The 27,580-nt window shown below is 57.4% G+C and overlaps 1 protein-coding gene across 4 annotated transcripts; it reads left to right on the top strand.

The window, feature by feature from the left end:
• Window positions 1–605: 605 nt before the first annotated feature.
• Window positions 606–24,850, top strand: SRL (sarcalumenin). 4 transcript variants are annotated; one of them, XM_059484420.1, is made up of 8 exons: window positions 616–676; window positions 8,065–9,081; window positions 10,608–10,706; window positions 11,597–11,692; window positions 14,929–14,964; window positions 19,577–19,693; window positions 20,397–20,630; window positions 21,213–24,850. In XM_059484420.1, exons 1-8 carry the CDS (start codon window positions 616–618, stop codon window positions 22,022–22,024), a joined length of 2,472 nt encoding a protein of 823 aa, XP_059340403.1. In that variant the 3' UTR covers window positions 22,025–24,850. The 4 variants fall into 4 exon arrangements, with proteins under 4 accessions (XP_059340405.1, XP_059340406.1, XP_059340403.1 ...); XM_059484422.1 differs by lacking the exon at window positions 8,065–9,081 and having other exon boundaries at window positions 606–676; XM_059484421.1 differs by lacking the exon at window positions 14,929–14,964.
• Window positions 24,851–27,580: the final 2,730 nt, after the last annotated feature.

The following is a 27,580-nucleotide window of genomic DNA, read 5'->3' as shown; positions in this document are numbered from 1 at the left end:
CAGGTGCTGGTGACACTGTGCCCTGTGCCACGCTGCCAGTGCAGTGCAGTGACAGTGGGGACACCTTCAGGGTGGCAGGAACACGGCCTGTTTCCTTTGGGGTCTATGGCATTGCCTGGAGTTGGTGACCTGTGGTGGCTGGAGGGGACACCAAACCAGCCCAGGACACGGTGCCTGGGGACAGCCACCTTTGGGGACAGATGAGGACACTGCGGGGCGGTGGTGCTCATCTCTCCCTGTCCACAAAGCCCAGAAGGAGCTGAGGCAGCCCAAGGAGCTGTGCTACCCCACACGAGCAGGATTCTGCATGGGGACGGTCCAGAGGAGCCCTGCAGGAATTTACTCAAATAAAGAGGAGAGGCACCCGCTTCTCCTCTCACTGGGACGGGGCCCGAACAAGCAGCGCCATCCCCACACCTGGAGGTGCCCCGTGCCCTGGCATCCCTGACAGGAGCCATTCCCAGCGCTGTGTCCCCTCGCTGTCCCCATGGCCAGGGCCCCTGGGAGCGGAAGAGAGGCGGCAGCGGCAGCATCTGTGCGGGCAGCTGCCGGCCCTGCCCCGCGCCGCCCGTATAAATAGAGGCAGCGAGCGGCAGGGAGCTCCTGGCAGCCACCATGAAGGGCCTCAACCTGCTCTGCTGCTGCGTGGCCTCGCTGCTGCTCCTCGGCACCGCAGGTACGGCCATACGCCGGGCTGGGGCACCCCGGGGGCTGGGGATGCCCCAGGGCTGGGGGGCTGGCAGGGTTATGGGGTCTCTGTGGGGCTGGGGGTACCCTTGGGGCTGTGGGGACTCTGTGGGTACCTCTGCGTGCCCGGGCTCATGGGGTCCCCACAGGGTTGTGGGTGCCCTTGGGGCTGTGGTAACCCCTCAGGGCTGGCAGGTCCCCATGGGGCTGGGGGTCCCCGTAGAGCTGGGTGTCCCCATGGGGCTGTGGGTGCCTGTGGGGCTGTGGGGTCCTGCAGGGCTGTGGGAACCCCAAGGGGCTCTGGGGTCCCTGTAGGGCTGCAGGTGCCCATGGGGCCGTGGATGTCTGTGGGGCTGTAGGTGCTTGTGGGGCTGTGGGTACCTACAGGGGGTGCCTGTGGAGCCAGGGCTGCCTGTGGGGCTGTGAGCACCTCTGGGACTCTGGGTGCCTGTAGGCTGCAGTACCTGTGGGTCTGTGGGAGTCTGTGGGGGTCCTGTAGGGTTGCAGGCAGAATTGTGGGTGTCTGTGGGACTGGGAGAGGCTCTGGGGCACCCAGCGAACCCGACCTGGAGCAGAACAGGGTGGCAGGGGCACAGCGGGCCGGGCATCCCAGCAGCTTTTCCATGGCTGCAGAACCATCTCAAAATGTGCAGGGAAACTTGTTGGGGGGCTGTGGACAGGAGGGGAAGGCGGGATCCCTGTTACAGAGCCACGCTGAGCACAGGGGCCGCGCTGCCGCTGCCATGCCTTGCGGCCGCGTCACCTGTGGCTGCCGTGGTGGTCGATTTAGGACTGTGAGGAGGGGTGGGGGTCTCTGAGGACCCCGGATCCCCCTCCCCGGGCTGTGCCATCCCCGCTCCTCACGGCGCTGCCCGGCCGGGTGTCCCCGGGGCGGCGCGGCATCGCTGGTACCCTTGCTTGCCCTTGAGTTAATTTGGGCTGGTTCTGTGCCTGGCCGCGCTCCGGCGGCCGCGCAGCCGGGAGCGGGGCTGCTAAGAATGGAAACAGCCGTGTAAGGGGACACTGAGCCCGGCACCCCCCCGGGCACCGCCGCGGCCCCGCGCGGGCACCGCAGCTGCCGCTGCCAGCGCCCGGCACCCTCGGCCCCGCCGAGTTTTGGCCTTTTAAGGGCATCTTGGGCCCTTCTCGGCAATGAATGGGTTTGGGGGCCGGCGACACACCCCGACAGAGGTGGGGTGATCTCCGTGGGGCTGCGGGTGCAGTGTGTGCAGGGGGGTCGGGAAGGTGTTCTGCCGGCATGGATGGTGGCTGATACCACTCCAAGCGGGGTTGGTGGCCTTGTGGGACATCAGGAGCTTGTGTCCATGGTGGGTGACCACCAGCCTAGTCTTGGTTTGGCTGAGGCTGGCATGGCACAGCACTGGGATCCCCTATCCCAGAGGAGGCTCTGGGGTCAGGAGGCACATGAGGGTCTGGCAGCCCCACGACCAGCTCTGAGGGGTCCCCCAAGTTTATTGGGGGTTTATTGAGGGTCACCTGTTTATTGAGGGTCACGTATTTCACCCCAGTACTGCAGGTTTCCAAAAAAGCTCTAAGCACTGGCATGTCTCCTGCCCATGCTTCTGCTCCTCAGAGAGCAGTGGGATTTGCAGGATGAGTTCTGTTTTTCCTTTGGTGCCAAGCTGAACTCAGACCCGGATCCTTTGGGGTGCAGGAAGTGGCTTGGAGGGGAGTTTTTTTTCCATTTTTGGGACATGTCTCCCATTCAGCCCTGTTGGCGCCTGTGGGGATCCCACAGGGCTGTGGGGCTGCAGGTGCCCGTGGGAAGAGAAGGGGTGAAAGTCCAGTGAAGAACCAGGAGTTTCATTGAAACATCATGGCAAGGTGTGGTTCCTTGGGTTTAGTGACACCTGGGGCTGCCAGGACCCTGCCACCATTCCCAGAGGCTGGGGGTGGGAATTGCCCTGTGCCTGTGCCCTTACAGCCCCAGTTGAGGCAGCTCATTGCACACAGGGCTGGGGCTGGCAAAGCTCCCCGGGCTGCTGGAGCCTGGCAGGGAGCAGCACCCACTGTGGGGCTGGGCAGTGGCTCATGGTGAGGGCACTCACCCAATTCACCATCTGCTCCTGCCCTCAGGCAGAGCCCAGCCATCCCTTCCAGGCTGGGTGGCCCCTGTGGCCACCAGCAATGGGCTACAGGGCAGTGCCCAGACACTTTGCCCTGGGCATCCCTTGGCTCTGCAGCCATCATGGGTTTGAGTGGGAGGGCAATTCCAGGCTGTGCCATCACTGCCTCTGAGCTGAGAGAGGACTTGGGGAAAGCCCTGGCACAGTGGTGTCCTCCTGCAAGGCACTGCAGGGCTGGCACAGACCCCTCCTGGTGACAGCAGAGGGGTCTGTGCCAGCCTCAGCTCCTGGGAGTCCCTGTCCTGCCTTCCTGGAAGGGGCCACCTCAGGGTGAGCTCCAGTACCACCTTCTCGTGGCATCCTGGGGTGTTCTCCACCACCTTGGAATGTGTCCCTTTAGGGTGGGCTCCACCTCCCAGGCCAGAACATCTTGGGAGCAGGACTGTGACACCTTGTGTGGGCTCAGGGCCCTGGGCACAGCAGCCATGAGGACACCTCACCCTGACCATCCCAGGCCAATGGCCCCACAGTAACCAACCTGCCCAGAGGTGGGCACCTCTGTGTCCCAGGGACTCCTCTCTGGACTTGTTCCACCCTCCAGCAGCAGCACAGCCATGGGCAGCACTGCAATGGGTGTGTGCGAGAAAGGGGCTTTTGGTGCCTCGGGTGTGCTGGGTGCTTGTGCCACCTACATCCCTGTCACACCCCTGGTGCCTCACCCCAAGGAGACCCTGATCCCTGTGGGTGCCCATCTTACTCCCAAGTTGTTGGCTGACCAAAGCAAGGCAGATGCCAGGCAGGTTGGCTCTGCTGTGGCACCCTCCCTATCAGTGTGTAGGTGACATCCAGCAGGGCAGGAAGGCCAGGAGACCTCGCTTGTGCATGGCCCTGGTGGCACAGAGATGCCAGCAGGTCTCTGTGGGCTGGCATCAGGCTGGGAGGGCCGTGCCATGCCCAAGGACAACACTCTTGCCATGTTCCCCTGTGTCCCACTTGCCAAGCTGGTGAAATCCCAGCCTGGCCACTGGGTCAGGGTGACCAATTTGCTTCTGGAATTGCTGTTCCCCGAGCTCTGCAGGAATAGCAGCAGCCCGGGGCTGTGCAGGGCTCCACAGAGCTATTTCCAGCTCATGGGGACATTTCCCTTGTCAGTGCCTGCTGGAGAGAGCCCTGAGCTCCTGTGCTGGTGGGGCTGCAGGGGAGGCTTGGACAGGCACCCCGAGCTAGGATGGGGTGCTGGCAGTGGCAGCATGGCCCTGGTGCCAGCTGGGCACCCTTGGGTCACACAGCTCTGGGTACACTGCAGAAAAGGGCTCGGAGCTGTGTGGCCCTGTCCATGTGCTGGTGTCACCATGGGCTGGTGTCCCCAGTGCTGCCACCCCCAGGGCTGAGCCCCTCACTCAGCATGGCCAGGCAGGGTCTGCCCCCACATTCCCATGGGTTTGGGGATCTTGTGGGACATCAGCCATTAGAATCCAGGCTGGCAAGTCCAAGGAATGCTTGGGATGACCCAAGGAGGGATGGGGAGCCAGGAGGTCTGGCCTTGAATGGACAGATGTCCCTCAGGGGACAGCCCTGGGGTGGGTTGGTGAAGCCTCCCATGGCTGGAGGCCAGGAGCAGTGAAAGCTCTTGGACACCCTTCCTCTGGAAGAAGGAGCCCTTCCAGCCCCAGCCATGCCCAGCAGGTCCCTTGGGTCCCCCAGCACTGCTCCAAGCTGCAAGGGACACCGCAGGTGGATGTTCCTCGATGCACAGAGCGACATCTGCCTGTGCCAAAATACCTGACGTGTCCTGGCCCTCTCCTCACTGACGGACCCACATCTCCTCAGGCAGGAAGCAGCAGGTGCTTCATCTCCCAACTTCCTCATCTTCGTGTCTTCTGCAAGTCAGGGTTCAGGGTCCCTTACAGACCTTGAGGGTGGGCAGACAGTGCAAGGAACACCCTGCAGCAGTGATTCCCTATTTTAATCTCTATTCAGAAAGCTCCAAGTCTGGTTTTAATCCATTTGGTAGCTCCTGGTGATGTTTCTTTACCATATACTAATAAAAATATAATTTTGTTCTATTCAAACCATTTACAGAAATCAAATAACTTCATAACGTTTTTAGCTAAACTTAAAATTTTCTGTACAAATGAGGTCAAGTTAGTTTGACAAAAGTGTTTCCTGCACTTCCTTCTGCATTGGAAACCCGGAATATATTTGCTTTATACTGTTTTTTTTGGGATGATGAAGCTTCTGGCATGTGATGATGTGTCTGGGCATCCTGGGTTTTGGGGTGCACAAAGATCTGGAGAGCGAGCCCCATCCTCAAGCCTCATCCTTGTGCTTGTGTCCTCTGGGCTGCTTGAACCCTCATGGGACACTTCCCTTTGGAGGTATTGGCTCCAAGTGGAGCTGGGGCCGGGCTCCCCCTGCTCTGAGGGCTGGGCTGGAGGAGCCCTGGGGGGATGACCCTGAGCAAGAGGGAAGAGCCTGGAGAGAAAGGACATCACTGTCAAAAGGGGTCTCACAGGAAAGGAGGGGTCTGCACCAGGTCCTGCTGGAAAATTCAGGAACTCCCTGCCAGCTTCTTTGTGTCCAGTCAGTTTCCACGAGGTTTTAAAGGGTTTTGCCAGAATAAAGGCAGTGTTCGATATTTGGGATACAAGGTCCTGCCAAGACCCCCCCGGGAGGACGCGGGGAGCACAGGACTTGCAGGAGCCAGTGGATAAACCCCCAGGGAAGCAGGGATGGGGAGCCGGGCAGGGGAAGGGGGCGTGTGAAAAGCCATCCCCGCAGCCCTGCCATCGCCGGCCCCACGCTCACGGCTCCGGTTTCTGCTGGAGGGGGAGAGTGTCCCTCCAGGGCCACCTGTGCCCATCTGTCCCTTCTCCCCGTCCTCCTGGAGGACCCGTTTTGCTGTCAGATCGCTGCTGTTCCGTTCGATGCCGTGCAGGGATGGAGGGGACACCGCGATGTCCAGCCATCCCCTCCTTCCCGCACGGGCTGTTCTGGGTGCAAACCCGCCACGGCACCCTGTGCCACCCAGAACCGCGCCCTGGGGCTCCATCCCCGCTGTCACCACCTAAAAAAGTGTCCCCTGGCAGCTCATAACACTCCCAGCACGAGAAAGGGGCGGCAGCGGCAATTCAAGCTCACAGAGAGGCCAAGTCCCCGAGGGGAAAACGGCGAGGTCTCCTCTGCGATGCCACCCATCTGCTTGGCACAATGCAAGGTGCGAACACGGGGAGCCCCGGTGTCACTTGACACCCACGGGGGCCCCCAGGTGGGGACGTCACCCTGGGCTGGCTGCGGGGGCTGCTCCTCCCGGTGCCCCGGTGCCCCGTACAGTTGCCGTGCTGTATTTTTAGCCTGCCGAGGGTGTTAAGCCCGTAACCTTCGGCCCATTTTGCACTCATCGGGCCGCCATGTGCAGGTCAGCACAATTCACCCTGGATCGGGCGGCCATGTAGGGGAAACAGGGAGAAGGAGGTGGAGAGGGGACAGGGACTTTCTGTCAGAGCTTGAAGGTCACAGGAAATGAAGCCCGTGAGCAGCACGGGGCAGGGACATCCCCATCTGAGCCCTGGGGATATTTCCCTTTTTTCCTCGAGGGAGGGCTCGTGGTGGGCACTGGCATTGCTGTTGTGCCAGGCCATGGTGGGTGATGGGTCAGAGGGGGCACACAGAGCCCAGATAAAGCCCTGAGGACTCTCAGGGTCTCCTCTGCCCGGTCCTGCCCTCGTCCTCTGCTTTGACCATCACTCCTCTCCCAGCTCTCCAGGTCACCAGCTATTTTGGGGCCAAACTGAGAATATCCCATCAGCTGAGGGGACCCTCTATTGACTCGGGCTGGTTCCCAGACCACCAGAGCCAGGCAGGGCCATGTTGGACCCAGCCACTCAGGGCTTGCAGGTCAAATATAAATATTTCATTTCAAGAGGCTCCTGCAGAGTCCCAGGGGTCCTGTAGGAAGGTGACCTGAAGGAGCAGGGTGGAAGGGAGGGGTGTGGGTGTTGCCCACAGCCATCTCCCTCCATCTGGGAGCTGGGCTGGGTGCCTGGAGGCACCTGTGAGCTGCTGCCAGCAGAGGACAGGGAGGTCAGAGGCCAGAGCAAGGGTGACCTGTGCATCCAGTTTGGGCAGGGTGAGGGGCTGTGGCAGCGGCTGCAGCTCTGCTGTGCCAGGGAACCAAGAGCCACTGGCAACGAGGGCAGGCTTGGGGCAGCCTGTCCTTGCCAGTGCCCGCTGCTGGCATGGCACAAGCCTCCCAATGTGACCTGATCCCAGCTCACAGCCCCACCAGTGCCATGGAGGTAAAACCACCCCCTGGCATCCCCAGGGCAAACTGGGCTGAGGGGTCCCACACTGACCCCAGCCCAGCTCCTCCTGTGCTCAGCCCTGTGGCCAAGCCCAGTGAGCTCCAATTTTGGCAAAATCCTGCTGGACACAGTCCTGTGGCTCCTGCATGGACATGGAGCAGGAGCCAGAGCACAGCACCGGCCGTGCCCCTCTCCTCCTGCAGCCTGGATAGAGGTGGCCTTTTTTCCTGCTTGGCTCCTGCTTGCCAGCTGGAGTACAAAGGAATTATTTTCCTCTGAAACGCTCCCCTGGCATGAGACGTTTGGGGGGATTATTTAGACTAGCAGCAACTGTTTGTAACAGAGACAGTATAGCCGTGATCTTTTATTTTTGGCACCTGCTGACTGATGTTAAATTGCAGTTGGAGCCTATGGAAAATACGGATGGATTCTCCTGGGCCACACAGCACACTCATTGTGTCCCCAGCAGCAGCACGGCATGGCACATGCTTTCCTAGTGAAGGGACACTTACAATAAATAGCTCCTCAGCCCCGTGGCCAGGGTTAGGCAGATTCCCATGCTGGGCAGCCCCTCATGCCAGTAAGCCCCTTCCTCCTCCTCCTCCCCCTCACTTCACCATCCACCTTGGCTGGTGTGATGTTCTCTGGAGTCAGGGCTGGGGAAGGACCCTTTTAACCTGCCAAGTGCCCACAGCCGCTAAAAGTTTGCCATTTTTACTCCTTTCCCCATCTTTAGGGCAGCTTTGCCACCTTCCTGCAGTGCTTTGGGGTGGGCAGCCCCAGTGCCAGGCAGCCAGGGCTGGTGGAGCCATAGAGCCCCTGCCAGCTCCGCTTTGCCCCTCAAACATCTTTGCACCCAACTTCTTGTGACAGGGACAGAAAATTGAGCTGAAGAAGGCTTAGGGAAGAGTTTAAACCTCTTGGTAGCAGCCACAGCTCAGGGCCCTGGCAGGTGTGGGACTGACTGAGCTGTTCTCATCATTTAGAGCCACGCAGCCCCGGCACGGGCCATGGGGATGGTGCTGCCCAGAGCCCCCCGCCCGGCACGGAGCCCCCGCTGCAGGACAAGGCACACGATGGCAGCCCTGAGGAGGAGCAAGACAGTGGCACTGCCAGTGCCTCCGTGCCTGGTGTCACCGAGGAGGGACACGGAGAGGGGGAGGAAGAGCCGGCGAGCAGCCTGAGGAGGGGCCTGGGGCCAGGGGACAGCCAGACAGAGCAGAGCAGCAAGGAGCAGGGCCAGGAAGAACAGAGCTCAGGGGAGGAATCTCTGGCAGCTCATCATGGAGGGAACCGTGGGCCTGGCACACAAGATGACATCCATGCCCAGGAGGATGAGGAGCCTGGCACAGAGAAAGGAGGCTCTGAGGAGGAAGGGCAGCCAGGGGAAGAGCAAACAGAGGAGCCAAGAGCAGCATCTGCTCCTGAGGGAGAGGAGGAAAGGGATGAGCAGAGCTCAGAGGAAGATGACGAGCAAGGAGAGTCTGAGGAAGGTGAACACGAGGAGTCTGAGGTAGATGGAGACAAGGAAGAGTCTGAAGAGGGAGAGTCTGAGGAGGAGAAAGAGTCTGATGAAGATGGTGACAGGCCAGAGAATGAATCTGGAGAGAATGACAAGGAAGGAGCCGGCACTTCCAACAAAAAGAACCACAGCAAACCAGCAGCTGCTGGCACAGGAGAAGCCAGGGATGGCCCTGCCAGCTGCCATCACCCACCCTGTGGGGATGCAGCAGAAGACCCACCAGCAGCAGTGGAAGACTCGCCAGCAGCAGAAGATCCACCAGCAACGGTGGAAAACCCACCAATGGTGGAAGATCCAACAGCAAAAGAAGACCCACCAGTAACAGAAGACCCACCAAGAGCAGAGGATGACCCTCCAGCAGCAGCAGACCCCCCTGCAGTGGCAGAAAACCCCCCAGCAGCAGCAGACCCCCCTGCAGACAAGACCCCATTGGCAGGAACAGAGGTCCCCAGCACCACCGAGACCCAGCACAGCCAGATAGGTTGGAGTCTTTTCTTGTGGGTGTGCTGTGGCAGCAGGAGTGACCTCCCATCAACCCGGCGGAGCTGAGCTTGGCACATTAAACCTGCCCTAGTGCATGGCCCTCTCCTAACGCTTCTGCTTCCCCGCCCGCCCTAACAGCGCCCGGCGTGGGCAGCGAGGCCGCAGCAGGATGCCCAACATGCGGGCACTCATCGCAGTGGTGCCAGCACTGACTGACGCTCCCCTATCGCCACTCCAAGTCCATGATTTCTCCTCAGGGATGTGGACATGGATAAAATGTTTAACCTCCAGGCCCCTTTCAGCACTCGCAGATCTCTTAAAGACTCTTTATCCACCACCCGGGCTCTTGGCTTGGGCAGGGGCAGGATGCTCCTGGCATGGTGGAGCTCCCAGGATTGTGGGGCTCATCTCCACCAGTTCTTGGCTGGTAGGGAAGGTGTGAAGAACTAATCCAGGCCAATGAGCTGCTGAGGCACCAGCCCTGCTCAATCAGTGAAAGGCTAACTAGGGGAAAGGGACACCCTCCACCACAATTTCCTAGAATTATTTGTAGACTTTGGCCCACAGGTTGGGCAGCGACCTTTGGACCCAGATTAGTATTTTTGTTGTTTTCATCTGTAATATCCCAGCTCAAAAAGCCTCCCATTTTACCCAGAAGACAAATCCAGTTTGGTCTCTGTGTCTTCACTTGGCAGGTCAAAAGGTTTTCCTCAGCCCAACACTCAGTAGATGCTCAACACAGTCTCAGGGCTTAGTGGCGCCGTGCTTGATCCTGCTGTCCCCAAACCCCTGCTACAGTCCAACCCCAAAAAGCTCTAGGAAGTTCCTGGTGTGCTAGCACCTCCATGGCAAGGCCACCATTGTTTCCCTGTTTTGGGGACAGTGGGGTGCCTTCCCCAGTGGAGGCAGCTGCCTCATGCTCCTCATGCCTGGCATGGAGCCATGAGGGACAGGACACTGTGCAGAGGGCAGGGGAACATGGGGACAGAGGTGGGGTGGGAGAACTGGGAGGGAACAGCCCCACTGGCAAGGGTGGGCCAGGCTGGCCTATCCCCCAAGAGCCAGAGTCAGCCCCAGCCTGGGACCCCACGTCTCCAGGTTTCTGGGGGAGTGGGCAGCACCCAGCCTGCAGCCGAGGCCGAGCCCATGGAGCCGCAGCTGCCGGGGGAAGCACCAGGGCCCCGCTGGGCAGCAGCTGCCGCGTGCCCCTGCTACATCCCAGCCCCGGGAGCCCCTTCCAGGCACATCCTTCGCATTCCCCACGAGCAGCCAGCCCCTCCTCGGAGCCAAGCAGTTGCCCATGGCGCTTCCCCCAGCAGGCAGAGCCCTGGCAGCCTCCAGGAGCCTGTGCTAAAGGGAGAGCGCGTGGCATGCCGAGGGTGACGGCGGCTGCCGTGGGCATGGCGTGCCCGCAGGCTCGGGGTGTGTGTGCTCCCCGTGCCCTCTCCCTGGCAGTCGCTTGTGTGAGCTCCTGGGTGGGTTCCCCACTGCAGCAGTAACAGGTCTCCTTGTTTTCTCCTCCAGAAGAGGTTGAAGATGCCAGCGAGCCGACCAAGCGCGACCGGTCCCACTTGGAGAACACCCTGAAACTCAATGAGGAGAAACCTGCCGATGATGTCTCAGGTGAGGAGGCCGTGCATGTCCTGCACTAAGGCCATGGACAGGATTTTCCTTCTCTTGTGTTTTGATTTTAACCTTGCTTCTTGCAGGTCTAGTAATGTCAGATTTTCAATAACAGCCCTTTGGCTGCTCTTGGGCTAATGTATTTTAGGTATTTTAAGGACATCACTGAGGGCATACAAGAATTAGGAGGGTATAGAGGCTGGAAGATGCAGACAGTGAATCAGGCACATCCCTGCTCAAAGAAACCTGGAGCAACTTGCGACAAAGGGTTGGGATTTTTATTCTAACTATATACTGGGTTTTGCTGCTCTAAGGTTTGCTCCTGCTGGCCCCACTGGCAGTTTGGGCTGGAAAGGCAGTGATAAGAGATACTGTGGAGAAAGCTCCTCCTCTTTTCTAACAAGCAGCTCTGGGGCCATGCCAGGGGCCCCTGGCACCACAGTGGAGGGCTTTTTGGGACTGTGGGTGTTGTGTGCTAAACAGCACTGAGGAAAGGTGCTCCTTCCATCAGCTGCTGGGAGCAGATGGGGACAGTGCCCAGTGGGAAACATTAGCAGGGGAGAGGCATCAAAATCCTAGAACAGTTTGGGTTGGGAGAGATGGTGAAGAACATCTCATCCCACTCCTCTGCCATGAGCAGGACATTTTCCACAGACCAGGCTGCTCCAAGCCCCGTCCAACCTGGCCTTGGACACTTCCAGGGATTCAGGGGCAGCCACAACTCCTCTGGGCAAAATGTGTGGCTGGGATCAGTTTTACCAAGATTTCAGCTGTAAGCCAAATCCCTTGATCCATGACTGGGCCACCCTTGGGACCTGCATGGCCCCAGGAGGGTCTCACCCAGCCTGGTGGGGCTTGCCTCTCACCTGCCCACCTGCTTCGCCCCCCAGGAGTATTGCAGCGGCTGAGGAAGATCTACCACTCCTCCATCAAGCCCCTGGAGCACTCCTATAGATACAACGAGCTGAGGCAGCATGAGATCACAGGTAATGCCACGGGCACTGGGGTCTCCAGCACCAGCAGGTCCTTGGGATGCAGATAACAGCACACAGAGCAGATCATGGCAGCCTCGGATTGTGTGTCCTCCTTTGCAGCTTCCCAGGGAGTCCATGAACACGCTGGGCTTAGAGGCCATGCCCTAGTGAACCCAGCAGCAGGAATTCCTGCCTCTGCCTCAGCCCATCTGCTGTCAGGGCCATCTGTGTGGGCTGAGCACTGAGCCCTGCCTGCCTCGGGTCTCCCACCTGCTCAGCATCAATGCCCTGTACCCCTGCCAAGCAGAGATCATGGCCCAATGAAACAGGCTTGGCAAGGAAGCTCAGGACCTCTCAAGGCAGGGGATGAGCTTCCTGGGGGTGGCAGGAGCTGGCATCCTTCCTGCTGGGTACAGGACACAGACATGTGGGCAGGGTGTTCCTCAAGCTCCACAGCCTTCACTCATCCTGAGAGTTGGAGTTTCCAGCCCTTGGCAATCTCAGACACGTTGGATGGGGTGAGCAGGTCCCTGTTGCCCCTGGCATGGTGTGGGCTGAGCCAGGTCACACATGTGTTCCTCCACAAGAGGAAAGTGCAGCCCTGTCCCAAGATGCTTACAAGATACAGGAAATGCTTGTGACCCAAGAAACACCAGCAGCCTCATTTTCCAAGCACAGATGGATCAAACCCAAGTCTGACTTCCTTGTTCACTGCAATAATTCTCCTCTGAGTATCTATTCAAGCACAGGAGCCAGGGCCAGATGTCTCCTGAGTATCCAGGGGCTGCTGGAATCCCTGCTGTCAATGTCCCAGGACTTCATGCCCATGTCACCCTCCTGCCAAGGCCCTGAAGTTGTCCTCCTCATCCTGCAGCTCTGCCTGCCTCCCCAGTGTCCAGGCCCATCCTCCTGGAGCCATGCCCTCTCTTCTGTTGAGGCAGGACTGGGATAGACCCTGGGATGCACCCTCTCCACAGATCTTTCTTCTACAGCTGGCCTTGCTCCACCAGCACACAGGTGCTGTGAGGTCACACCAGGTGCCCACACTCAGCTGGGACACATCCCTGTAGAGCAGAACTCTGGCTTTCCAGGCATCCCTCCTGCTTTCCAGGCATCCCTCCTGCAACTCCTGAGTCTGGGTCAGACATTCTCTAAGCAGGCTTGGACATCTCCCTACCCTGCCAGGCCATGTCCAGTGTACAGCCAGTGTGGAGCACAGGGAAGTTACCCTGTTGAGGGGGTGATTGAGCATCACAACATGTCCAGATTGTCACCCCATGTCTGCTGGCCTGTCCCCTGGCAACACCCCAACTTCTTCTCCAAGCTGCTCTGGTGTTTGATGTTTGCTGTCAGTTCAGCCTGGGACACAGTTCAGGAGGATGTTTGGGGTTACAGGGGCAGCTGGTGGGCTCTAACCCCCCTTTGCTGTTCACAGCCAGAGGATGCAGCCCCCAGCCACAATTTCCAGCCCTCAGGATGTCCTACCCTACCCTTAATCCCTCCCATGCCCAAGCAGCCACTTCCCTGCTCCCCTTTTGTGAGGAAACAAGTGTTTAAGTGTTCCCCAGGCTCCTGCTGGCATTCTCAGCTCCTGAGGTTCACCATTGACCCTGTTGTTTTCCCAGCTTCTCTCAAATCCAGCTCTTGAGCAGGACTCACCTTGGACAGCAGGTCCTGGTGTTCCTCCTGGCCTCACCTCACCTCAACACTCCATGGCCTGTTCCACCTCACTGTGAGGAGCAGCCACCCCTCAGGCTGACAGTCCCCAGGTCAGGTCCCAGCACACAGCTGTGTCCTGTGACCCTGGAGCTGTTGACCCACAGTCCCCTCCTGGCCCCCAGGGAAGGGCACAGGGATGCTGCACTGCCTCCAGTCCTTGTCTCAGCTGTGAGACATCCTGGCCATGCTCCCCTCCAAAAAATTTGTACATACACCAAACTTCTTGAATGATCTGTGACAGCCCAGCCATACCCTGGCATGCACAGCCCTCTCTGGAAACCTCCAGCTCAGCAGTTTGCCTTTCATACCCACAGATCCAGCCTTCCCCAGCCCTCATTAGCAGTGTAATCAGAGAAACCTGCACATTAGTTACAGGGTTGGCCCAGGGAACTCTCTTGACCTTGGAGGGCAGGTGAGGACACGGTGGAGCTCAGGGAGCCTTCTCAACACTTTCCCTGCACAGTGCCCATGTCCTGAGCGGGTTCATCCCATCAGTGCTGACCCTGCAGGCTGGGAGGTGCTCCCAGCTGCCCCTGTGCCCCCTCTCCGTGGTGGGGGGAGGCTGGAGGGCACAGAGCTGCCGGCTCAGCTGGCTGGGAGGAGCAGGACAGCTGGGGGAGCTTTGGGGCAGGCCTGTCATGGAATATGTGTGACCTTTGGAGGTGTAAACCAATATAGAGGGGTGCTGTGGCAAGCACCCTGGCCCCTCCATTACGTGGCAGCCTTCCATTTTGTCTCCCTTCCCATCAGCTCCTCTCACTGCAGTGTAATCCAAAGAGCTCCTCTGCTCCCCACAACATGTGAGAACTCCCATGGAGTCCTGTGGGAGCTGTGGCTGTCACCATCAATTCTGACTTGTCAGGGTGCATCTCAGAAAGCTCCCACACACCCTCTGCTTCAGCCTGGCAGATGCCATTTCCTTCTCCCTGCCTGCCACCCTCCCGCCTCCCTGCTCTGCCATCCCACGTGGATGCAGACGTGCTCTGCCTGGGTCCAACTCTGTGCCTGGAGGGACTATCCCTAGCTGAGGGTGAGGGATTCTCCCAATCCAGCCATGGAAAGCTTGCTGTGAGGTCACACCGGGTGTTGGTGCATGCTGGTGACCCTAATTACTGATGTATGCTAATTAGCAAGTGTCCCTGTGTAGAGAACGACCTCCCAGATGCCATCACCAGCCACAGGGGCTGGGTCCGGGTGACCTTCTCACTGGGGTTGTCAGGACATTGCTGGGTCGGTGGCTGTCTAACCCTGGCTTGTTGGGCTCCGTGTGCTCGGTGGGTGATGCCAGGGAAGGCAACAACCCCGCAGAGCAGGAGCTGGGGATGCAAAGCCACATCCCCACCCTGCAGGGCAGACAGGGGTTCAGTGCTTGTCCTGGGAGCTGCAGGCTGCTCCCAGGCTGTAACTCCTCGTCTCCTGCTGGGAATGTGGCCATCGGTTCCCTCCTTGTCCCGGAGCACTCCCGGGCTGTCGCATCCCTCCTCGGACTCACGGTTCCTTTTCTCTCTCCCCGTGTCCCTCGCTAACAGCTTACCCCGGACGCACCCTGGGCTCCTCGGCCACAGGTTGGTATCGCTGCCTGCTCCCTGCATGCTGCCGGCACTGCTCCGCTCTGCCTCCGCTCTCCAGCTTCCCCGGGCTCCTGGGGAATGCCCGGGCACCAAGCAGGGCACTGCTCTGCTCTGTGCTGCTGCCCAGCTTCCCCGGGCTCCTGGGGATTGAATGCCCAGGCACCGAGCAGGGCCGTACCCGCCATCCCCACCGGGACAGTGTCCCCAGCCCCTCCAGAGCCTGCACTTGTCCCAGCCTGACAGTGTGTCCTGACAGTGCCCCTCCCTCCAGTCCTCACCTCGCTCAGGCTCTGACACCTTTCCCTCTTGGTTTAAGACCGAGAGGCAGAATATTCCTCAGGCCAGGGTTCAAAGGTGTTTCTGGTAGCCCTGTGAGAGGGAGACGAGCCTCCCTTTCTCAGTCTGGAGAAAGGGAGGCTCAGGAGGGACCTTCTCATTCTCAGCTCTCTGACAGGAGGATGGAGCCAGGTAGGGGCTGGGCCCACTCCCAGGGAACAAGGGACATAACAAGAAGAAATGGCCTCAAATTTCACCTGAAGAAGCTTGGAAATATTGGGAAAATTTCTTCAGAGAAAGGGCTGTCAGACCCTGGCACAGCTGCTCAGGGCAGTGGTGGGGTCCCTAATCCTGGGGGGATTTAAAAGCCCTCTGGATATGGCACCTGGGGACATGAGACAGTGGTGGCCTTGGCAGTGCTGCAGGAACATTTAGAATTGGTCATCTTAGAAGGTTTTTCCAACCTAAAGTATTCCGTGATTGTATGTGTTGGACCTTTAGGTTGATCTCTCACCCACAGCATGAACTGGAGGAGCCCAGATGACAGCTCCCCTATAGAGGGGATCTCTTCCCACCCTTCACCCTCCTACGTGAGAAACTTTCCTGAATGTCCACCCCAGATCCCACAGCAGCTGTCCCAGTAACACGGGCTGGCCCCTGCCCAGCTGAAGCCCGAGCTGGCTCCTCTCCCTGCCTATCCTGCTCAGGGTGTGCTGCCAGGTCCTCCAGGAGGATCAGGAGATGGGACACAGTCCAAGAAATGCCAGCCAACACCCAGCCCTTCCCCTGGGCCTGGTGCTCAGCCACGGGAACAATGTTCCCGCAGGGAAATCCCATCTCGTGTCCCTGCTGTCCTGCCCACGGCCACGCTGCCACACTCAGCCAAGCCAGGCTCCTTTGGGCACGGCCACACTGAGCCCTGCCAGCGCCTGGAGAGCCCCTGGCTCCCTGCAGTGCCAGTGTGGCAGCAGTGCAGAGGGCTGGGGCTATTTATAGCATATTCCGATAGCTGCCTTATCTCATCTCGGGCTCAGGCGCTCGCACACGTGCTGCCAGGGTGGGCACAGCCTGGGGGCACACGGGGAGGCACAGGCTGCCTCAGCCACGTGGGCTGGGCCCTCTGGCTGTGGGCACACGTGTTGTCAGGGTACTCGTGGATTTGGAAGCTTTGGGAGCAAGGGGTGCCCTCCAAGGGTTGCTGGATCCGTGCCATGGGCACATGGCTGGTGGTGTTTGTGGCACAGGGTGGGACAGAAGCGTGGGTGATGCTGGGAGTGTCCCCAGGTGTTCCAGCCTTCCTGCGAGGCTTGAGGACAAAGAAGAGCTTGGTGCCTGTGGCTCAGTAGGAACCAGGATAGGAAGGAGGTTTTGCTAGGTCCTCTGCTTTGCTCAGCATCCTCAGGACAGACTTGCGCTTGGGGGAGAGGCCACACAAGGCACATTTGCTGGGCTTAAGGACAAAAGGAGACAAAGCCTTGCCCAGCATTAATCACAGAATTATGGAATGATTTGGGTTGGAAAGGACCTTAAAGCCTACCCAGTTCCACCCCCTGCCATGGACAGGGACACCTTCCCCTAATCCCAGGCTGCACCAAGACCCATTCAGCCTGGCCTTGGACACTTCAATGGATCCAGGGACAGCCACAGCTTCTCTGGGCAACCTGAGCCAGGGCCTGCCCACCCTCCCAGGGAAGAATTTCCACAGCTTCTCTGGGCAACACGAGCCAGGGCCTCCCCACCCTCACAGGGAAGAATTTCTTCCTAAATCCCATTGAACCCTGCCCTTTCTCACTGCGAGGCCATTTCCCTGTGCCTTGTCACTCCAGACCCTCATCCAAAGTCTCTCTCCAGCTCTCTTGGATCTCCTTTAGTCACTGGAAGGGGCTCTAAGTTCTCCCCAGAGCTGTCTCTTCCCCACCCCAGAGCAGCAGTGCTTCCAACCAAGGGCAGCCTGGCACTGCCACATGGCAAAACTCACAGAAAGCCACTGTCACTGCTCTAGGAAAAAAAATCTACTTGGACAGCCGAACTGCTCCTATGCCCAGAGCTGAGGAGCCCAAGCAGACCCAGGCTCTGCGGAGGGATGAGCTTGAGGCTCGTCTGTGCTTGAGCTGAGAGCGAGCAGCCACAGGGTGGCTGGAGAGAGCCGCTGTGACGGAGCTGCCGCCATCCCCGCCCGGCCGGCAGCGAGCCCGGCTCCTTTCTGCTGTCCGGGCCGTCAGACTGACCCGAACTGCTGCTGACAGACATGGGGACACAGCAGGGACAGATGCCAGGCCAGCACCCTCCCGGCTGGGAGATGCTCCCTCTCTCCCAGGGAATGCATGCCCGGCCTCACATCCTCGCAGCTCCTGCACTGCCTGCAGAGTTGCAGCGCCTGGCACTGCCCACACAGCCCATGGGGGGCACAGAGCTGCTCGAGGGGCTGTGGGTGACCAGCCAGGGGGGCTGCCCACCTCGCTGCCCACCTTGGCTCCGTGCAGCAAAGCTGGAGCTCACAGGTGCCCACATTCACACAGTCACACCTGGCCAGGGCTGTGTTATGAAAGAGCACACAGGGACCCACCCCAAACCTCTGGCACAACATCACAGGGATAATGGTAATAATAACAACCATCCTAACCTAATTAAAGCTGGCAAGAGAGCAGAGCAGCAGCGACAGAGCGGCAGAGGAATGATTAATAATGAGAGGCCAAGGTTTCAACACTTGTTTTGGTCCCACATGAGAAGACAAGGCTGGATTCCTGCAGCTGCCAGGCAGGGAGTAGGGTGCAGGAAGAGCCATGCATTCCCTGCTTCAGAGGTGCTGCTTTGTGAAGGAGGGCTGAGCTGTATGGATGCAGCAGTGCCTCGTGGAGAGATGTCCCAGCCCATTCCCTTCTCCAGAGGTGACACAGCGAGCCTGTGATGGGCAGGTACAGCAGGAGCAGGTTGGAATATTCTCCCCAGATCCTGCTCCCATGGGCAGATGGGTTCAGTGTGAAGCTGCCATACAGTGCCCTCCAGCACCCTTGGGGCAGGAGCTCAGCACCAGGGGGGCTTTGTTGTTTTCCCCACCTTGGAAATGGATCCCTGGCTTGCTGGAATGCTGCTGGCTCCTGCATGGTGGCAACCATGGAGCACCAAGGGCTCTCATCTGCCTCATGAAAAATAGTTCTGCCTTAGGCATGGAGATGAAGAGAAGGTGCTGAGGGCAGCACAGTTTGATCAGGGCATCTCCTTGCCTTGGGCCATGGGGAAAGGCCCTGCTCCAGCTGAGACAGCAGCTCCCAGTTCATCTGGTGTCATCCATCCCCTAGCTGAACTCCTGCTAGCAACAACAGGATGGACCCTGAGCATAGGATGGGGTTGGTTTTCACCAACGGGAACTCACCCAGTTTACTTCCATTCTTGTCCTGTTTATTCTTGTCCTGCTTCAGACTCACAGGCTCCTGTGTGTCCTGGGCACAGCTTGAGGGCTGGCACAGGCCCTGAGCTCCTCTGGCTCCACCAGCTGCCTACCTGGGCTCCTGGGGGCTGGGGGGTTGAGCAGTGTGGTCACAAGCTGATTGCATGAGTTCTGTTTGAGCAGGGAATGCTCCTGGGGGGGCTGGCTGCGTGTGTCCAGGGACCTCTGTGCTCCTGGACTGATGGCATGGCACGGGGACAGGTCACCATCCTCATGGAGAAAACTGTGTGACTTGAACAACACAGCATGGGGACTATAGCTCACACTCCTTTTGCCTTTCCCCAAGCCCAAAGCGCGGTTTTTGGCCTCCCCACACCCAGCTGGAGCCTCGCACCCAGCTCACACCCAGGCAGTGACCTCCTGCTCAGCCGGAGGGTCGGGAGGCACAGCCCAGGGGTAAATCCCAGTGAGGGCATGGTGGAAAGGCTTGCAGGCAGCTGGCTCGAGGCTCGCACCGCGCTTCCCAAGCCCTGCGCCGCTGCTCCGGAGCCCACGGCAGCTCCCTGCGCACGGGGCCCGGCATGGCCCCCTCCTCCTCGGCACGGCCCGTGCTTTGCGGCGGCTGCCTTCAAACAACACCCCCGGCCCGCAGCCAGCCCCGCACTCACCCGGCTAAACCTGAAACAAACCGAGACAAGACAAGGCTTTAAACACCCTCCGTAGTCTAAGAAGGGCTAAAGCTCGAGGGGGGCTCTGCCGCAGAGCACGGGCCCGTCCCGCTGCCTTGGCTGGCGAATGGCTGCTGGCGGCCCCAGGGCGGCTGATCCCCCGGCAGCAGCACCGCGCCGCTCACATGGGATGCTCGTTACAGCCGCGAGTTCATCGCACGGCGGCGACGGCTATTGTTCCTTCACTTCCTCTTGTTATTTCCCCTCTCCGCAGATGGGGAGATCACTTCCAAGCCTATGGTGCTATTCCTGGGACCGTGGAGCGTCGGCAAATCTTCCATGATAAACTACCTCCTGGGCCTGGACAACACTCCCTACCAGCTCTACACAGGTACCACACTCACTGCTTTGCCAAGGGGGTGCTGACACCTGCATTTCCACATTCCTGCAGTCAGCAATTCCCAGCCGTGTGTCTTCAATCCCTCCTTACAGCCGGGAGGTTGGGATCTGCTCCACGACACCTGGCTGTGGTGCCGTGTGGAGGGAGAGGTTCCCCATCGCAGCCTGTCCACCCTTGCAAGGGTGGAGGAGAGCATGTCTCCCACAACATCCTCATCCTGCAGCACAGGGCTCACAGCTCCCAACACCAAACCCATGAGCAGCAGTCATGTCAAAAGGGCAGCTCCAAAGGGCTTTCTCTTCTCCCCATCCCTCCTCACATGCAGCCAGCTAATTCGCCCTCCCAGGAGAAATGCCATTCCCCCTCGTTCCTTCCTGCTCCCACGGATGCCATCTCACAACTAAGAGCAAATGTCCATGGCCAGATCAGCGCTGTGGTAATGAGAGCTCCCAGAAGATGGTTCTCCATGACACCTTGTGCAGTCAGGCCACTTCCAGAGAAACCAGTCCCCACAGAAAACAACCCCATGACGTCTTCCCAAGAAGTCAGGGCAGGAATTTAATGCTGTTTGCCTTGTCCCTGCATCTTGAGAAGCATGCAATGCTCTCAATGCTCCCAGTCTCAGGCCAGCCCTGTTGTGTCCATAGCCTGGCATGGATTTCATGCCTCTGCTGCTCCTCTCGTTGCTGCACAGGGGCAGAACCCACCACCTCTGAGTTCACTGTCATCATGCACGGCCCCAAGCTGAAGACCATCGAGGGCATCGTGATGGCTGCTGACAGCGCCCGCTCCTTCTCACCCCTGGAGAAGTTTGGGCAGAACTTCTTGGAGAAGCTGATTGGCATTGAGGTCCCCCACAAACTCCTGGAGCGAGTCACCTTCGTGGACACGCCGGGCATCATTGAAAACCGCAAGCAGCAAGAAAGAGGTAGGGGTTCACTGGGTTCATCTAAGGGATCCCAGAAAAGATGCTATGATGATCTGAGGTGACAAAAGTGGCTGAAGCACAATGGAGTCCTGACACAGCACAGGCTGCCCAGGACAGTGGTGGAGTCACCATCCCTTGGGGGGATTTAAAAGATGTATGGATGTGGCACTTGGGGACATGGTTTACTGGTGGCCATGGCAGTGCTGAGGGAATGGTTGGACTCAATGATCTTAGAGGACCTTCCCAACCATAATGATTCTCTGATCCTGTGATTCAGTATCTGCTCACAGGAACATCAGGAACCCGTGGTCAGGAGCAGGGAGGAGGAAGGTCTGGAGATAAGGGTGATAGAGACAGGCAGTCACAGGCCCAGACACCCATGGATGGCTTTTTGTGCCAAGAAGCTCCAAAGTGTTTTTAGCATGTGAGAAAAAGGCTCTAGGCTACAAGGGAAGACCACTGTGCCTCAGAACCCATGCAGCCAAATGGGGACTGAAGCACAGCAGGCTCACAGCAGGTTTATCAATCCCCTTGATGAAGGGACTCATCCTGCATTGGATTTCTCTGTTTCCTCTCCTCAAGGTTACCCATTCAATGACGTGTGCCAGTGGTTCATTGACAGAGCTGATCTCATCTTTGTTGTCTTTGACCCCACGAAGCTGGATGTGGGCTTGGAGTTGGAGATGCTGTTTCGTCAGCTGAAGGGCCGCGAGTCTCAGATCCGAATCATCCTGAACAAAGCTGACAGCCTCGCTACCCAGGAGCTGATGAGAGTCTATGGTGCCTTGTTCTGGAGCTTGGCTCCTCTCATCAATGTCACAGAGCCGCCCAGGGTGTACGTTAGCTCCTTCTGGCCCCATGACTACCATCCAGAAACCCACAGAGACCTGTTCCTCAAAGAAGAGATATCACTCCTGGAAGATCTCAACCAGGTGATTGAGAACAGGATGGAGAACAAGATTGCCTTCATCCGCCAGCACGCCATCCGGGTGCGCATCCACGCCCTGCTGGTCGATCGCTATCTCCAGACCTACAAGGACAAAATGACCTTCTTTAGCGATGGAGAACTGGTATTCAGGGACATTGTGGAAGATCCTGACAGGTTCTATATCTTTAAATCCATTCTGGCAAAGACCAATGTCAGCAAATTTGACCTCCCCAACCGCGAGGCTTACAAGGACTTCTTTGGCATCAATCCCATCACCAGTTTTAAGCTGCTATCTCAGCAGTGTTCCTACATGGGAGGGTGTTTCCTAGAGAAGATCGAGAAGGCCATCACCCGTGAGCTTCCTGATCTCTTGGGAAGCATCGGCTTGGGGAAGAAGCCCAATGTCCTCTCCTGCGATGTCACTGGCTGTGGCGAAACCCCAAAGAATCGCTACAGGAAGCCCTAAGGTGATCCACAACCCAACTGTCCACATGTTCCTACTGGTGAATGAGCTTATGTCTTATCTGTCCAAGAAGCCGTGGTTTGTTAACCCTTTGAGTGCCGCGCTGGCAAAGGCTACCGTACGATGAGGACTTTTGAGTCATTGACGTTGATGGCAGGGGAAGATGGGTGGGCACAAGGAAGAGAATAAAAACTGTGAATTCCTGACATTTTATCTTTGTTCTTTTGAGTAGAAGGCAATGTTTAAGCTGTAAGTATGAGCAATGCATGGGCAGGACTGCAGCTGCTTTTCCACTGGTGCCAAGAGTGCATGAAGAGGAATTTCAACCTCTGCATCCCTGAAGCCATGAGGGAATGAGAACAAGGACACAGCTTGAGAACACAGGGGAGAGCAGTGACACACTAACCCAGGCATCACCGGGAGCACTGGTCAAGGAAAGAGAAGCCATGTCCCAGCTGTTGTTTTCAGGCACAAACCTGCTACAAATCTCAGCAAATATCGATCTTGTTTTTATTTCCGAGACCTCTAGGTCACCTGGTGAGTTCTGTTTTCACTTGACAGCTCAGTTGATTTTCTGCAGCCTTCATATGGGTGTTTGACTTAAGAAGGAGCATTTGAAGGGACACTTGTAGCTCCAGACAGGCAGCTGTGATGGGATTTGCAAGTCCATGGCAAAGGAAGAAATGGAGTGGAAAGGAGCAGCCATCACTGGCTGAGCTGTGCTGGAGGAGGAGGGCCAGCACCCCAAACCAGACGGTCCCACAAGGAGATGTGAGCAGGGTTTCCTTCCCTGGACCAGCACAGAAGAAGGCACTTCATGCTTATGTGTGTCATTAACCTCAAAACCCATGCTAGCAAGTCTTGTCTTTAGACCAGCAGGGCTCCAAGGGTGAGGGTTTGGCAGTTTGCCTTGTTGAAGTCCATGTTGCTCTTTTCTCAGTCAGCCCTCCGTGGTTTTGTGCTCTGTGGAGGGAGGCAGGAAGGGGGGTCATTAGCTGTGAAGTTAAAAAGGTCACATCCCTTTTGCCTACCTGCTGATCTGTCCTCTCCAGGACAGTCCAGGCAGGTTTCTGGGGATTGCTTTCCAAACTCCTCCCTTTTTAGCCATTTGTTGGCTCGTCTCTGAGCATCGGTGCTCAGTCCTGAAGGAGTATTGCTTTGGAAGCACCCGAGCAGGGTGAAGTTCCCCATGGACATCTGACCTTGAAACTTGGCCCTCATGGACAGCATTGCTGTCTGCCAAGCTGAGCCCAAACCAACCAGGTGATAGATGTCATCCTGGATGGAAAACCGGCACCTTCAAACCCACCAAGAACCTGCTGAAAGTCCTTCCTCCTGCCAAACACCCACAGCAAGCACTGCTCTCCAGGAAACCTCTGGAGAAAAGGGACAGAAGCAAGAGGACATGGAGATGCTGGCCAAAGCAAGAAAAAGGCAAAAGGAATGAAAGAGGGAAAGAGAAAGCTGGGAATGGAAGGCTGTGTTGTGATGGGGAGGGTGTGAAGGGCATCTCCACATGTGCGACAGGAAGTGAGCTAAGGCAGGAGGCCTGGGAGAGCTCCATGTCCCCCAGACACTGCAATGAAGTGGTGCCCTTGAGTCCAGGTGAGTCTGAGGGGATGCTGCTGCAGGGACTTGAATGTTCCTGGCCTCTGCTTCAAGGTAGGACTTGACATTTGAAATAATGAAGCTGAGACCAAAATCTACGTCCAAGCATAGGGCAGGGCGTGGTTCATGAAGAAGGATTTTGCCTGCAGTGCAGAGGGAGCAGAGATGCAAGGGAAGGCAAGCAGTGCCAGGGAGAGCAGCACCCAGAGCAGTGTGGAGAGAAGGGATGTGCTTGTGAGGTCTCAAACCTGCCCCATTGCTGCTGCCCCTCTGCTGTAATTCCTTCTTTCTTGTCCATGATCCCATTGCTCATCAGTTTTCCTCTCCATCTGTCGTTCACTCTCCTCTGTCGGACTGGTCTGCATGGTTTTTTGAGAGCTAATGGAATAGAATCACCAGGAGAAACTGGCTGATGTTGTCACTGTTCCTGCTATCACACTGTGTGTCATTGTCACAGAAAGCAAAGGCCTTTAAACATTTCTGTTTGCAAGCACTGTATTGCACCATCTCTTTCCTAGTTCCTCTGTCACCCTAAAGCCCATGGGGTACCCAGGGAAAGGCCCCCTGCCCCACAAGAAGTATTGACCTTGAAGGCACTGAAGTGCTCTCAGGCCACTCCCATCATTCTCTCCACCCTTTCTCTGGTTTCCTTTTGCTTTATTTTCCAGCCCTCATTGCCTCCTCTCCTCCCTTCCTCTTCCCTGCAGCACCTGCACGCCCTGTGCAAAGCCTTGGTGCCTGTGTGCTGGATGGGCTCCCCCATGAAAGCCAAAACCCTTTTCCCCCCCAATATGGTTCTTTTGGGTTCTCCTTCCAAAGCCCTGGCATTGGGGGTCCCTGTGGCTCCCTGTGGCACACACTGACCCAGCTCCGTGCTGCCTCAGGGAGATGCCACCACTGAGATGCCTCCTCTCCCACGGATCCAGGTGGCTGTCAGTCCCAAGAGGATTGCAGTTCCCAGCCCAGTTCTCACTGAGCTTTCTCAGGAGACCTCTGGGAATCTGGGAGTGGAAAAATGGGGAGCAGCGAGACATTTTCATTCTGCTGAGAAACTCAAACCTCCCCAGAATTTGGGGGAGTTGAACATCTTGCCTAAGAGCTTCATGGGAGGGAGGGAGCTGGGACACAGGCCCTGTAGATGCCTGTGATCATGTGCATTGGGATAAAACTGTCAGCTTGAACATCAGCCTGTCTAATAAAACCTGATATTTTCCAAACACACTCCCTGGAGATGCTTGTTTTGTTTCTCTTCCTGGTATGGGAGACAGCACTGGGATTGGGGTGGATGAGGGGGTGCAGCTGCAGGGAGCAAGGCAGGAACTCCCATCTCCTTCCCTGCACCCCAACTTTGGCCTCTGTCCCTTGCACAGGACCTGCCAGCCATGCCTGAGTAATTTGGCTGCTTTTCCAACTTGTCTCCTTGTGCCATACAGGCAAAGCAAACCCCAACCCCTTTGCTTTGTGCCTCAGGGCAGTGTGATCCTCCCTGGTGAGACAGATCCCACCTGCCTCAGCACATGCTGTCAGGGCACCATGACAGAAGGCAGGGGTCAAGGACCATGGAGGAGAACCCAGGATTGGGGATCACAGCAGAGGGCAGGGTTGGGGATCATGGAGGGAGGCAGGGATTTGAGGAGCTTGGACGAGGACAGAGGGGTTGGGATCCCAGCAGAGGGCAGGGGGTCAGGTATCAAGGAGGAAAGAGGGAGGTTTGTCCTTCTCCATGGATGTCTCCCTGCTCCCCTTTTTTCTTCCATGGGGGAGGACAAAGGGGTTGGGGACCATAGAGGAGGACAGGGATTTGGGGACCATGGAGGAGGGCAGGAGTGCAGTACCATAGAGGAGGACAGGATGCCATCAAGGGGCTGGGGACCATGGAGGAGGACAAAGGGGTGGGGGACTACAGTGTACAGCAGGGCTTCTGAGCAGCCACCCAGCAAGGGGTGGATGGAGATACCTTCCCACCGGCGACTGGGGCTCATGCAAACTGCTCATTATAACCCTATTCCCAGCCTGTCTGTCTGTCTTTCTTTCCAACTATCTGTCTCACATACTAATCAAAGAAGATTGTTCCAAGAAAGCTGGAAGAAGAGAAGGAATGTCTCATTTGGCTGTGGCTTCCTTTGGAAAGTCTGGAAAAACTGTGGCATCTCGACGTGCATAAAGGTCTGCCTGGCGAGAAGCACATTTTCCTTCCAAAGCTGCTGTAAAGATGTGAATCATGAGCCGGTAACGCTCCTGGCAGAGAAAACCCCAATTCCACTGAGACACGGTGCTGGCAGTGGCTCTGCTGTATCTCTTGGACAGAAAAGACAAACATTTATCATAGTGACACTGCTGGGGAAGAGCTGCTGGGGCTGCCGAGAGCCTGGCGGCAGCCGGATCCTGCCAGCTCCCAGGGTGCTCCCACCAAGGTTTCCAGAGTTCTCCTGAAGCTCCTCAAACACCAGTGAAGGGGTTTACAGTCCCTTTTGGTTGTCCTCCACCACCTCAGCCCCTTGATCTCCTGAAGGCATGAAAATATCCCATATCCAGTCATCAGAAAAAGAATAAAAGCTTTTGGAAAGGTCTGCTGGGAGCTGGGGGGAGCCCTGGTGCTCTGCCTGCTGCACACTGGAGGTCCCCACCCAGTCTGTTTTCTGCTGTTCCCATGCATCCAATGCTGGGGCCAAACTCCTTCCAAACCTTGTCCCCCAAAACTCCCTGTGCTGCAATTGTAAGTCCCCAGTTGCTGTGAGATTTTTATGAAGCCACTCACTCTCTGCCAAAAATCTGCCCACCCAGTTGTCCATCACAGAGCTGGGGTTGTCACTCTCCCTGCTGGCAGCAGATGCCTGACTGGTTCAAGCTGCCATTTACAGCTCCTGGAGCAAACAAACCCCCCTTTCATGTAAGTCCCTCCTTTTTGGGTCTGTGGAACTTCATGCAGCCCCAAAAGCACCCTGGCTTGCACAGACCCCATAGGCCTTTGGCATCCCTTCCCAGGACAGGGTCTAGGCTCAGGCTTGGAGTTGGAAGAGTTTCAACATTAAGTTCAGGACATGTCAGATAGACACCTCCTGCCTCAAACCAGAGCACTTAAGAGAGATCATTTTGTGTCTGTGAGAAACCCCAAATCAACACATTTTGTCCAAAATGTGCAGGGCACTTAACCAGGAGGGCAAGTAAAGCCCTGTCCTGAAGAGTGTGCAGGGGCTTTGGGAGCACTTCCCTTGGCTGACACAAATGGAATCACAGGTTGGAGAAGCCCTCTAAGATCATCAAATCCAGCTGTTAATCCCAAACTGCCAAGGCCACCACCAAACCATGTCCTCAAGGCCACCACCAAACCATGTCCCCAATGCTACATCCACACGTCTCCACGGGAGAAGGATTTGCAGACTGCAAAGGGGTTCAGACCCAGAACTGGGGTTTGCACATGAGGTTGGTGTTTCCTGGAGGAGACAGGGTGAAGGAAGGGGAGCAAGCCCACCTCTGGAGCTTCTGCCTTGGAAAAAGGAATGTCCAAAAGGACTGTCTGCTTGAGGGAGATGGGAAAAGCCTGGATATTGGCCCCAAGGGATCACCACTTGCTTTAGTACACTTACATCATATTCAGGGCAAGCATCAGAGAAGCCAGGGCATCCTGGAGCCCTGGGATGGGGATTTCACTCCATGAGGTGTCCAGCAAATGTTACCCCTGAAAACTGGGGTGTGGTGGGCCAGGGCTTGGGGGTACCTCTAAGCAGAGCAGAGGCTGGAGGGTGCTCACACACTGCTGTCCCTCACCAAGAGCTCCTGCAGGCACCAACTTGGTGAATTCCCAGCAGTTATTCTATGGATGCCCAGCATGGAATGGAGCATTTGGCTCCTCCTTCTCTAACACGTTCATTAGTGGTCATTTAATTACAGGATGCAAAGATGAGCTGTTCCAAAATACTCATGTACCTGTGCAAAACTTGCAATGAGCAA

The sequence above is a fragment of the Ammospiza nelsoni genome, chromosome 17 (assembly GCF_027579445.1).
Source record: "Ammospiza nelsoni isolate bAmmNel1 chromosome 17, bAmmNel1.pri, whole genome shotgun sequence".
Taxonomy (NCBI): domain Eukaryota; kingdom Metazoa; phylum Chordata; class Aves; order Passeriformes; family Passerellidae; genus Ammospiza; species Ammospiza nelsoni.
The sequence above is the reverse complement of the archived record's forward strand: the minus strand, read 5'-3'. Positions and strand labels throughout refer to the sequence as shown.